Genomic DNA, 15,381 nt, shown 5'->3' with positions numbered 1-15,381 from the left:
AGAGTCTCTCGGCCGGGACCTGCCAGAGTCCCTCGGCCGGGACCTGCCGCCCCTTATCCCGGTGCTGCCCCTTGTCCCGGTGCTGCCCCTTGTCCCGGTGCTGCCCCTATTCCCGGTGCTGCCCCTTGTCCCGGTGCTGCCCCTTGTCCCGGTGCTGCCCCTTGTCCCGGTGCTGCCCCTTGTCCCGGTGCTGCCCCTTGTCCCGGTGCTGCCCCTTGTCCCGGTGCTGCCCCTTATCCCGGTGCTGGTCATTATCCCGGTGCTGGCCGTTCATTTAGGGGATGTTAGTTTGAGGGTGGTCATTGGGAGGGGAAGACAGAAGCGGGGAGTGACTATGGTGGTGTGGGGACAGCGTCCTGAGCCTGAGCCACCACCGTGGTCAACTGCCCACCCAGACCCTCCCCTGGACTTTGTGCTGGTGCGCCCGGCGTTCGCACCTTGAGGGGGGGGTTCTGTAACGGTCCTGACCTGTTTTATGTTGTTTTTGTATGTGTTTATGGTCAGGGCGTGTGTTTTGGGTGGGCAGTCTATGTTTTCTGTTTCTATGTTGGTTTTGGTTGCCTGGTATGGCTCTTAATTAGAGGCAGGTGTTTTGCGTTTTCCTCTAATTGAGAGTCATATTTAGGTAGGGTGTTCTCACTGTTTGTTTGTGGGTGATTGTCTCCTGTGTCGTCGATGTATGTACCATACGGGACTGTTTGGTTGTTCGTTTCGTTTTGATGTAGTCTGTTCCTGTCCGTGAGTTTTACGTTAGTTATGTAAGTTCATGTTCAGGTTTTTTCGTCTACGTCGTTTTCTTGTTTTGTAATTTTGAAAGTGTTTTGTTTTTCGTGTTGCCGTCGTCGTTACAAATAAAGAGATGGCTTATTTCCCTAATGCTGCGTATTGGTCCACTGATCCTTCTCTCCTCTCCTCATCTGAGGAAGAGGAGAACGACAGCCCTTACACACACACACGCACACACACACACCACAACACACACCACAATACACACCATTAACACACACTACAACAAACACACACACATTTACGCACACACACACACACACACCACAATACACACCATAAACACACACCACAACAAACACACACACACACACACACACACACACACACACACACACACACACACACACACACACACACACACACACACACACACACACACACACACACACACACACACACACACACACACCACAACACACACCACAATACACACCATAAACACACACCACAACAAACACACATTTACACACACACACACACACACACACACCACAATACACACCATAAACACACACCACAACAAACACACACACACACACACACACACACACACACACACACACACACACACACACACACACACACACACACACACACACACACACACACCACAACACACACCACAATACACACCATAAACACACACCACACCAAACACACACCACACCACACACACACACCCACACACACACACACACACACACACCATCAACACTCTCCACACCATCAACACACACACCATACCATCAACAGACACCACAACACACACTACACCCCTCAAATCCCACTCAAAGCAGAATCTCCCACCCTTGCCATTGTCCTGGACCCCCACTAAGCCAAAGTCCACTATCAGCAGTGTGACATGTAAGGGAAAGTGTCCATGGTGCAGAATACTTTAAACCCCCTTTATTGTGGGGCCATTGTTATGTTGACCTCGTGATACCTCTCCTCTTCCTATTGGCCATATGTATCAGGTGGTCAACCTCTCCTCTCCCTATTGGCCATATATATCAGGCAGTCCACGTCTTTCCACTCTCTCACACTGAAGGGACAAACGTGGACAACAAACGGTGGACAAAATGTCGCAGTACTCAGGCAAGGTGAGTAGTTCGCTATCGAACCTGGAAGCTACCATTCAGATATACATACAGCTATACATGCAACTATACATACAGTATACAGCTATACATACAGTATACAGCTATACATACAGTATACAGCTATACATACAGTATACAGCTATACATACAGTATACAGCTATACATACAGTATACAGCTATACATACAGTATACAGCTATACATGCAGCTATATATACAGCTATACAGCTATACATACAGTATACAGCTATACATACAGCTATACATACAGTATACAGCTATACATACAGTATACAGCTATACATACAGTATACAGCTATACATAGAGTATACAGCTATACATACAGTATACAGCTATACATACAGTATACAGCTATACATGCAGCTATACATACAGTATACAGCTATACATAGAGTATACAGCTATACATACAGTATACAGCTATACATACAGTATACAGCTATACATACAGTATACAGCTATACATACAGCTATACATACAGTATACAGCTATACATACAGTATACAGCTATACATACAGCTATACATACAGTATACAGCTATACATGCAGCTATACAGCTATACATGCAGCTATACATGCAGTATACAGCTATACATACAGTATACAGCTATACATACAGCTATACATACAGTATACAGCTATACATACAGCTATACATACAGTATACAGCTATACATACAGTATACAACTATACATACAGTATACAGCTATACATACAGCTATACATACAGTATACAGCTATACATGCAGCTATACATACAGTATACAGCTATACATGCAGTATACAGCTATACATACAGCTATACATACAGTATACAGCTATACATAGAGTATACAGCTATACATACAGTATACAGCTATACATACAGCTATACATACAGTATACAGCTATACATACAGTATACAGCTATACATACAGCTATACATACAGTATACAGCTATACATACAGTATACATACAGTATACAGCTATACATGCAGCTATACATACAGTATACAGCTATACATGCAGCTATACATACAGTATACAGCTATACATGCAGCTATACATACAGTATACAGCTATACATTCAGCTATACATACAGTATACAGCTATACATACAGCTATACATACAGTATACAGCTATACATGCAGTATACAGCTATACATACAGTATACAGCTATACATACAGCTATACATACAGCTATACATACAGCTATACAGCTATACATACAGTATACAGCTATACATACAGCTATACAGCTAAACATACAGTATACAGCTATACATACAGCTATACATACAGCTATACATACAGCTATACATACAGTATACAGCTATACATTCAGCTATACATACAGTATACAGCTATACATACAGTATACAGCTATACATACAGCTATACAGCTATACATACAGCTATACATACAGCTATACATACAGTATACAGCTATACATACAGTATACAGCTATACATACAGTATACAGCTATACATGCAGCTATACAGCTATACATACAGTATACAGCTATACATACAGCTATACATACAGTATACAGCTATACATACAGCTATACATACAGTATACAGCTATACATACAGTATACAGCTATACATGCAGCTATACAGCTATACATACAGCTATACATGCAGCTATACAGCTATACATACAGTATACAGCTATACATACAGCTATACATACAGCTATACATACAGTATACAGCTATACATACAGCTATACATACAGCTATACATACAGTATACAGCTATACATACAGTATACAGCTATACATACAGCTATACAGCTATACATACAGTATACAGCTATACATACAGCTATACATACAGCTATACATACAGTATACAGCTATACATACAGCTATACATACAGTATACAGCTATACATACAGCTATACATACAGTATACAGCTATACATACAGCTATACATACAGCTATACATACAGCTACACAGCTATACATGCAGTATACAGCTATACATACAGCTATACAGCTATACATACAGTATACAGCTATACATACAGTATACAGCTATACATACAGCTATACATACAGTATACAGCTATACATACAGCTATACATACAGTATACAGCTATACATACAGCTATACATACAGCTATACATACAGCTATACATACAGCTATACATCTATACATACAGCTATACATACAGCTATACATACAGTATACATCTATACATACAGCTATACATACAGCTATACATACAGTATACATCTATACATACAGCTATACATACAGCTATACATACAGTATACAGCTATACATACAGTATACAGCTATACATACAGCTATACATACAGTATACAGCTATACATACAGCTATACATACAGCTATACATACAGCTATACATACAGCTATACATACAGTATACAGCTATACATACAGCTATACAGCTATACATACAGCTATACATACAGTATACAGCTATACATACAGCTATACAGCTATACATAAAGCTATACAGCTATACATACAGCTATACATACAGTATACAGCTATACATGCAGTATACAGCTATACATACAGCTATACATACAGTATACAGCTATACATACAGCTATACAGCTATACATACAGCTATACATACAGTATACAGCTATACATACAGCTATACAGCTATACATACAGCTATACAGCTATACATACAGCTATACATACAGTATACAGCTATACATACAGTATACAGCTATACATACAGCTATACAGCTATACATACAGCTATACATACAGCTATACAGCTATACATACAGCTATACATACAGTATACAGCTATACATACAGTATACAGCTATACATACAGTATACATCTATACATGCAGTATACAGCTATACATACAGCTATACATACAGTATACATCTATACATGCAGCTATACATACAGTATACAGCTATACATGCAGCTATACAGCTATACATGCAGCTATACATGCAGTATACATCTATACATGCAGTATACAGCTATACATACAGCTATACATACAGTATACATCTATACATACAGTATACAGCTATACATACAGCTATACATGCAGTATACAGCTATACATACAGTATACATCTATACATACAGTATACAGCTATACATACAGTATACATCTATACATGCAGTATACAGCTATACATACAGCTATACATACAGTATACATCTATACATGCAGTATACAGCTATACATACAGCTATACATACAGTATACAGCTATACATAGAGTATACAGCTATACATACAGTATACAGCTATACATACAGCTATACATACAGTATACAGCTATACATACAGTATACAGCTATACATGCAGCTATACATACAGTATACAGCTAAACATACAGTATACAGCTGTACATACAGTATACAGCTATACATACAATATACATACAGCTATACATACAGTATACAGCTATACATGCAGTATACAGCTATACATACAGCTATACAGCTAAACATACAGTATACAGCTGTACATACAGTATACAGCTATACATACAATATACATACATCTATACATACAGTATACAGCTATACATACAGTATACAGCTATACATGCAGCTATACATACAGTATACAGCTATACATACAGCTATACAGCTATACATACAATATACATACAGTATACAGCTATACATACAGTATACAGCTATACATTCAGCTATACATACAGTATACAGCTATACATACAGCTATACATACAGTATACAGCTATACATTCAGCTATACATACAGTATACAGCTATACATACATCTATACATACAGTATACAGCTATACATACAGTATACAGCTATACATGCAGCTATACATACAGTATACAGCTATACATACAGTACACAGCTATACATAGAGCTATACATACAGTACACAGCTATACATACAGCTATACAGCTATACATACAGCTAAACAGCTTTACATACAGTATACAGCTATACATACAGCTACACATACAGTATAAAGCTACACATATAGTATACAGCTATACATACAGCTAAACAGCTTTACATACAGTATACAGCTATACATACAGTATACATACACAATACAGCTATACATACAGCTATACATACAGCTACACATATAGTATACAGCTTTACATACAGTATACAGCTATACATACAGTATACATACACAATACAGCTATACATACAGCTATACATACAGCTATACATACAGTATACAGCTATACATACAGCTATACATACAGCTATACATCTATACATACAGTATACAGCTATACATACAGCTATACATACAGTATACAGCTATACATACAGTATACATCTATACATACAGTATACATCTATACATACAGTATACAGCTATACATACAGTATACATCTTTACATACAGTATACAGCTATACATACAGTATACATCTATACATACAGTATACATACAGTATACATCTGTACATACAGTATACATCTATACATACAGCTATACATACAGTATACATCTATACATACAGTATACATTAGGTATACATCTATACATACAGTATACATCTATACATACAGTATACATTAGGTATACATCTATACATACAGTTTACATACAGTATACAGCTATACATACAGTTTACATACAGTATACAGCTATACATATAGCTATACATACAGTATACAGCTATACATATAGCTATACAGCTATACATACAGTATACAGCTATACATACAGTATACATCTATACATACAGTATACATCTATACATACAGTATACATACAGTATACATCTATACATACAGTTTACAGCTATACATACAGCTATACATACAGTATACATCTATACATAGAGTATACAGCTATACATACAGTATACAGCTATACATACAGCTATACATACAGCTATACATACAGTATACATACAGTATACATACAGCTATACATACAGTATACATACAGCTATACATACAGTATACATACAGTATACATACAGTATACATACAGCTATACATACAGTATACATACAGTATACATCTATACATACAGTTTACAGCTATACATACAGCTATACATACAGTATACATCTATACATAGAGTATACAGCTATACATACAGTATACAGCTATACATACAGCTATACATACAGTATACATCTATACATACAGTATACATCTATACATACAGTATACAGCTATACATACAGTATACATCTATACATACAGTATACATCTATACATATAGCTATACAGCTATACATACAGTATACAGCTATACATACAGTATACATCTATACATACAGTATACAGCTATACATAGAGTATACATCTATACATACAGTATACATCTATACATACAGTATACATCTATACATACAGTATACATCTATACATACAGTATACAGCTATACATATAGCTATACAGCTATACATACAGTATACAGCTATACATACAGTATACAGCTATACATACAGTATACAGCTATACATACAGTATACATCTATACATACAGTATACATTAGGTATACAGCTATACATACAGTTTACATACAGTATACAGCTATACATATAGCTATACATACAGTATACAGTAGGTAAAGAGCTATACATGCAGTATACATTAGGTATGCATCTATACATACAGTATACATCTATACATACAGCTATACATACAGTATACATTAGGTATACAGCTACACATACAGTATACAGCTATACATACAGCTATACATACAGTATACAACTATACATACAGCTATACATACAGTATACAGCTATACATACAGTATACAGCTATACATACAGTATACAACTATACATACAGCTATACATACAGTATACAGCTATACATGCAGCTATACATACAGTATACAGCTATACATACAGTACACAGCTATACATACAGTATACAGCTATACATACAGTATACAGCTATACATACAGTATACAGCTATACATGCAGCTATACATACAGTATACAGCTATACATACAGTATACAGCTATACATGCAGCTATACATACAGTATACAGCTATACATACAGTATACAGCTATACATGCAGCTATACATACAGTACACAGCTATACATACAGTATACAGCTATACATACAGTATACAGCTATACATACAGTATACAGCTATACATGCAGCTATACATACAGTATACAGCTATACATACAGTATACAGCTATACATACAGTATACAGCTATACATACAGCTATACAGCTATACATACAGCTATACAGCTATACATACAGTATACAGCTATACATACAGTATACAGCTATACATGCAGCTATATATACAGCTATACAGCTATACATACAGTATACAGCTATACATACAGTATACAGCTATACATGCAGCTAAACATACAGTATACAGCTATACATACAGTATACAGCTATACATACAGTATACAGCTATACATACAGTATACAGCTATACATACAGTATACAGCTATACATGCAGCTATACATGCAGCTATACATACAGTATACAGCTATACATACAGTATACAGCTATACATACAGTATACAGCTATACATACAGTATACAGCTATACATGCAGCTATACATACAGTATACAGCTGTACATGCAGTATACAGCTATACATACAGCTATACATACAGTATACAGCTATACATGCAGCTATACATACAGTATACAGCTATACATGCAGCTATACATACAGTATACAGCTATACATACAGTATACAGCTATACATGCAGTATACAGCTATACATACAGTATACAGCTATACATACAGTATACAGCTATACATACAGCTATACATCTATACATACAGTATACAGCTATACATACAGTATACAGCTATACATAGAGTATACAGCTATACATACAGCTATACATACAGTATACATCTATACATACAGCTATACATCTATACATACAGTATACAGCTATACATACAGTATACAGCTATACATACAGTATACAGCTATACATACAGTATACAGCTATACATACAGCTATACATCTATACATACAGTATACAGCTATACATGCAGTATACAGCTATACATACAGTATACAGCTATACATACAGTATACAGCTATACATACAGCTATACATCTATACATACAGTATACAGCTATACATGCAGCTATACATACAGTATACAGCTATACATACAGTATACAGCTATACATGCAGTATACAGCTATACATACAGTATACAGCTATACATACAGTATACAGCTATACATACATCTATACATACAGCTATACATACAGCCAAAGAGTTCAATCTTGGTTTCTTCAGACCACAGAATCTTGTTTCTCATGGTCTGAGAGTCCTTTAGGTGCCTTTTGGCAAACTCCAAGCGGGCTGTCATGTGCCTTTTACTGAGGAGTGGCTTCCGTCTGGCCACTCTACCATAGAGGCCTGATTGCTTGAGTGCTGCAGAGATGGTTGTCATTCTGGAAGTTTCTCCCATATCCACAGAGGAACTCTGAAGCTCTGTCAGAGCGACCATCAGGTTCTTGGTCAACCTCCTGACCAAGGCCCTTCTCCCCCGATTGCTCAGTTTGGCCGGGCGGTCAGCTCTAGGAAGAGTCTTGGGGGTTCCAAACTTCTTCCATTTCAGAATGATGAAGGCCACTGTGTTCTTGGGTACCTTCAATGCTGCAGACATTTTTTGGTACCTTTCCCCAGATCTGTGCCTCGACACAATCCTGTCTCGGAGCTCTACGGACTATTTTTTTTTTTTTTAATCTATTTTAGAATAACGCTGTAACATAACAAAATGTGGAAAAAGTCAAGGGGTCTGAATACTTTCACTGCACATACTGTCAGGTTTGGGTAGGTTACATTCAAAATGTATTATGTTACAGTTACTAATTACCTACTAATTACCTGTCCAAAAATATTATCAGTAACTTTTGGATTACCCAAACTCAGTAATGTAATCTGATTACTTTCCATAATGGTCATCGGTTGGTGTGTCATCATAGTGATCTCTGATTGGTGGGCATCAGTTGGTGTGTCATCATATTGGTCTCTGATTGGTGGTCAGACTTGCTCAGGCGGAACAAACTTAAACTCGTGCCTTTTTTCAATGCTTAATTAAATGTCCTTGAGAAAACAGTCAAAATGGAGAAAAACATTCGTAAACGTCTTTTCTGAATTTAAAAGTAATCCAAGAAATAAAATGAAATTATTAGAATTTTTGCAACCAGGAAATGGCAGAGTGATTTCTGCATAGTGCATCTTTAAAACTTAACTTAACTCAACTTAACTTACTTAACTTAACTCAACTTAAGTAACTTAAGACAAAGGGAAAATCCACTCCAAAACACATGTATTTCTTCATTAGTCCACTGTTGATACAGTCCCAAAATGTTCTGCATGGCAGCAGTCCAAGTTTTAAAGATATTGGACTTTCAAGAAGCAACGTGTCACCGGCCTCACCACCACCATGATGATGTATAATGCAATAACTTAATTTAACCCTCTTTATTGTGACAGATCAAATGTATCAACATTTACAGCTACTGTCTGTTGCTGTGTCTATCTTCAGACCATATCCTGTAGGTCAGACTCTATTTCTACCTCACCTAACTGTCCTCTATGTCTGTCCTCTGTGTGTCTGTCCTCTGTGTCTGTCCTCTGTGTCTGTCATCTGTGTCTGTCCTCTGTGTCTGTCCTCTGTGTCTGTCCTCTGTGTCTGTCCTCTGTGTTCTGTCCTCTGTGTGTCTGTCCTCTGTGTCTGTCCTCTGTGTCTGTCCTCTGTGTTCTGTCCTCTGTGTTCTGTCCTCTGTGTGTCTGTCCTCTGTGTCTGTCCTCTGTGTGTCTGTCCTCTGTCTCTGTCCTCTGTGTCTGTCCTCTGTGTCTGTCCTCTGTGTCTGTCCTCTGTGTCTGTCCTGTGTGTCTGTCCTCTGTGTGTCTGTCCTCTGTGTGTCTGTCCTCTGTGTCTGTCTTCTGTGTCTGTCCTCTGTGTCTGTCCTCTGTGTCTGTCCTCTGTGTGTCTGTCCTCTGTGTGTCTGTCCTCTGTGTCTGTCTTCTGTGTCTGTCCTCTGTATCTGTCGTCTGTATCTGTCCTCTGTGTCTGTCCTCTGTGTCTGTCCTCTGTGTCTGTCCTCTGTGTCTGTCCTCTGTGTCCGTGTTCTACCCAGATCTGTTTCTATGAGGGGAAATGCTTCACGGGCAGGAAGCTGGAGATCTGCGGTGACTGTGATAACTTCCAGGACCGTGGGTTCATGAACCGCGTCAACTCCATCCGCGTGGAGAGCGGTGCCTTCGTTTGCTTCGACCACCCCGACTTCAAGGGCCAACAGTACATGCTGGAGCACGGAGAGTACCCCGAGTTCCAGAGATGGAACGCCCACAACGATCACATGGGCTCCTGCAGACCTATCAGGATGGTGAGGTTTAAACGCTAACACTCACGGCAACTGATGCCGCGGTAACGGACGCCGCATGCCACCACGGTGACCTGTGGTTTGGGAATTACTTTATGTTTACGGGCTGCTCATATAGTAACTTTGTAATAAGCTTTGTAATTACATAGTAACAGAGTTAGGTGGTTACTTCATAACAATGCTGTTACTGTAGTATTTACACACTAACAGCGTTATAAGAGCTACTTGACGTAAAGTGGTAAAGTCAGATGAGGACAAAAGGCAGTAGGAGAGTTTACGCCCCTCAACCCGCTTAAAATGGACTGGCACTAGATACGTTATGCATACCCGGTCCAAGACCAGCTGGAAAGTGTGTTGTGTAAAGATAAATAGTCAAGGCATCACAGAATATTCAGGTGAATTGGCCACACGGCAGACTATCTGAGATAAAGAAGACAGACTGACTGACTGGGACATTACAATGTGAGATAGAGAAGACAGACAGACTGACTGGTACATTACTATCTGAGATAGAGAAGACAGACAGACTGACTGGTACATTACTATCTGAGATAGAGAAGACAGACAGACTGACTGGGACATTACTATCTGAGATAGAGAAGACAGACAGACTGACTGGTACATTACTATCTGAGATAGAGAAGACAGACAGACTGACTGGGACATTACTATCTGAGATAGAGAAGACAGACAGACTGACTGGGACATTACTATCTGAGATAGAGAAGACAGACAGACTGACTGGGACATTACAATGTGAGATAGAGAAGACAGACAGACTGACTGGTACATTACTATCTGAGATAGAGAAGACAGACAGACTGACTGGTACATTACAATGTGAGATAGAGAAGACAGACTGACTGGTACATTACAATGTGAGATAGAGAAGACAGACAGACTGACTGGGACATTACAATGTGAGATAGAGAAGACAGACAGACTGACTGACTGGTACATTACAATGTGAGATAGAGAAGACAGACTGACTGGTACATTACAATGTGAGATAGAGAAGAAAGACAGACTGACTGGGACATTACAATGTGAGATAGAGAAGACAGACAGACTGACTGGGACATTACAATGTGAGATAGAGAAGACAGACTGGGACATTACAATGTGAGATAGAGAAGACAGACTGGTACATTACTATGTGAGATAGAGAAGTTGAGTTGAGTTGAGTTAAGGGTTGTTGGAACTTCATCTAAACTTAAAGTCACAGTGATGTAATTTCTTCTCCCTCCTCCCCCTCTCCTCCTCCCCCTCTCCTCCTCCACTTCCTCCTTCTCCTCTTCATCCTCCTCCTCCTCATCCTCCTCCTCTCCGTCATTATCTTCCTTCTCCTCCTCCTCCTCTTGCTCCTCCTCTTCCTCTTTCTCATCCTCCTCCTCCTCCACTTCCTCCTTCTCCTCTTCATCCTCCTCCTCTTCATCCTCCTCCTCCTCCTCATCCTCCTCCTCCTCCTCCTCTTCATCATCATCCTCCTCCTCCTCCTCCTCCTCCTCCTCCTCCTTCTCCTTCTCCTCCTCCTCCTCCTCCTCCTCCTCCTCTTACTCCTCCTCCTCTTCCTGCTCCTCCTCCTCTCCTCTTCCAGCATGGAGAACACTACAGGATGGAGTTGTTTGAGGGAGCTGACTTTGCTGACCAGTGTGTTGAGGTGTGTGATGACGTGCCCTTCCTGCAGGGACGCGGTCTGACCAAGAACTGCATCAACTCTCTGAAGGTCTACGGAGACGGAGCGTACGTATCTACTGAATCAACTGCTGCTGACAGTTCAATTCCATTCCATTCAATTCAATTCCATTCCATTCAATTCCACTCCATTCAATTCATTTCATCAATGCATCTCTAGAGCTCCTGGGATTTGTTGCTAGCTGTTTATAAGCACATTAATAAACATTTTGTAAGCATACAGTAAATTAGCTACAGTAAACACTTTATACAGTAAATTAGCTACAGTAAACACTTTATACAGTAAATTAGCTACGGTAAACACTTTATACAGTAAATTAGCTACAGTAAACACTTTATACAGTAAAATAGCTAGGGAAACACTTTATACAACAAATTAGCTACGGTAAACACTTTATACAGTAAATTAGCTACGGTAAACACTTTATACAGTAAATTAGCTACGGTAAACACTTTATACAATAAATTAGCTACAGTAAACACTTTATACAGTTAATTAGCTACGGTAAACACTTTATACAGTTAATTAGCTACGGTAAACACTGTATACAATAAATTAGCTATAGTAAACACTTTATACAGTTAATTAGCTACGGTAAACACTTTATACAGTAAATTAGCTACAGTAAACACTGTATACAGTAAATTAGCTACGGTAAACACTTTATACAGTTAATTAGCTACGGTAAACACTTTATACAGTAAATTAGCTACAGTAAACACTGTATACAGTAAATTAGCTACGGTAAACACTTTATACAGTTAATTAGCTACGGTAAAGACTTTATACAGTAAATTAGCAACGGTAAAAACGTTATACAGTAAATTAGCTACGGTTAAAACGTTATACAGTAAATTAGCTACGGTAAAAATGTTATACAGTAAATTAGCTACAGTAAACACTATATACAGTTAATTAGCTACGGTAAACACTTTATACAGTTAATTAGCTACGATAAACACTTTATACAATAAATTAGCTACGGTAAACACTTTATACAGTTAATTAGCTACGGTAAACACTATATACAGTTAATTCGCTACGGTAAACACTTTATACAGTTAATTAGCTACGGTAAACACTTTATACAGTTAATTAGCTACGGTAAACACTTTATACAGTTCATTAGCTATGGTAAACACTTTATACAATAAATTGGCTACGGTAAAAACTTTATACAGTAAATTAGCTACAGTAAACACTGTATACAGTAAATTAGCTACGGTAAACACTTTATACAATAAATTAGCTATAGTAAACACTTTATACAGTTAATTAGCTACGATAAACACTTTATACAATAAATTAGCTACGGTAAACACTTTATACAGTTCATTAGCTACGGTAAACACTTTATACAGTAAATTAGCTACGGTAAACACTTTATACAATAAATTGGCTACGGTAAAAACTTTATACAGTAAATTAGCTACAGTAAACACTGTATACAGTAAATTAGCTACGGTAAACACTTTATACAATAAATTAGCTATAGTAAACACTTTATACAGTTAATTAGCTACGATAAACACTTTATACAATAAATTAGCTATGGTAAACACTTTATACAGTAAATTAGTTACGGTAAACACTGTATACAGTTAATTAGCTACGGTAAACACTTCATACAGTAATCCCTAACATACAGTGTGACTAGAAATTGTAAAGACTTATATACTGTATATTCTCTTCTCTCCTCCCTCTCATCTTCTCCATCCTGCTTTCATTCTCTCCTCACCACCCCCTCTTCTCACCTCTCCTCCTCCTCCTCTCTCCCCCTCTCTCCTCCCCTCCCCCCCTTCTCTCTCCCCCTCCCTCCCCCTTCTCCTCCTGTCTCCCCCTCTTCCTCCCCCCTCCTCTTCCCCCCCCCTCTTCTCCCCTTCCCTCCCCGTCCTCCTCCACTCTCCCCCTCTTCTTCCTCTCCCTCCATAGCTGGGTGCTTTATGAGGAACCTAACTTCCGTGGCCGTATGTATATTGTGGAGAGAGGAGACTACTGTAGTCACGTGGAGTGGCAGGCCCAGAACCCCAACATCCAGTCCATCCGCAGGGTTGTCAACTACTTTTAAACTACGACCCCTGACCTCTGACCTTAGTCCGAGAGGTCAAACCTGGGATGTCAACCAGTAAGGGGCACAACTTTACGGAAAATGTTCAGATGACATAGTCAGTTCTATTCATGACATTTGTATCTGTAACATTCTGAAAGTGTCACCTCACTGATTGTGAATACATCACTGGGTAGAAAATACATACATGCACACATACATACATACATACATACATACATACATACATACATGCATACATACATGGATTACACGACGGAGCTTGGCGAGGTATAGTCAACAACGTTTACATCACAGGGCACGGAACTGTTTCTTTTATCTCCTAATCGAGTTGTAAAATAATAAAAAGACAGAACCAAAAAG

General features: G+C 38.4%; 1 protein-coding gene across 1 annotated transcript; it reads left to right on the top strand.

The window, feature by feature from the left end:
* The first annotated feature begins 1,420 nt into the window (after positions 1 to 1,420).
* On the top strand, positions 1,421 to 15,381 carry LOC129824516 (gamma-crystallin N-B-like). Its single transcript, XM_055884209.1, has 4 exons — positions 1,421 to 1,889; positions 11,009 to 11,257; positions 12,852 to 12,997; positions 14,883 to 15,381. Exons 1-4 carry the CDS (start codon positions 1,869 to 1,871, stop codon positions 15,016 to 15,018), a joined length of 552 nt encoding a protein of 183 aa, XP_055740184.1. The 5' UTR covers positions 1,421 to 1,868; the 3' UTR covers positions 15,019 to 15,381.

Source organism: Salvelinus fontinalis, chromosome 26, assembly GCF_029448725.1.
Source record: "Salvelinus fontinalis isolate EN_2023a chromosome 26, ASM2944872v1, whole genome shotgun sequence".
NCBI lineage: Eukaryota > Metazoa > Chordata > Actinopteri > Salmoniformes > Salmonidae > Salvelinus > Salvelinus fontinalis.
The sequence above is the reverse complement of the archived record's forward strand: the minus strand, read 5'-3'. Positions and strand labels throughout refer to the sequence as shown.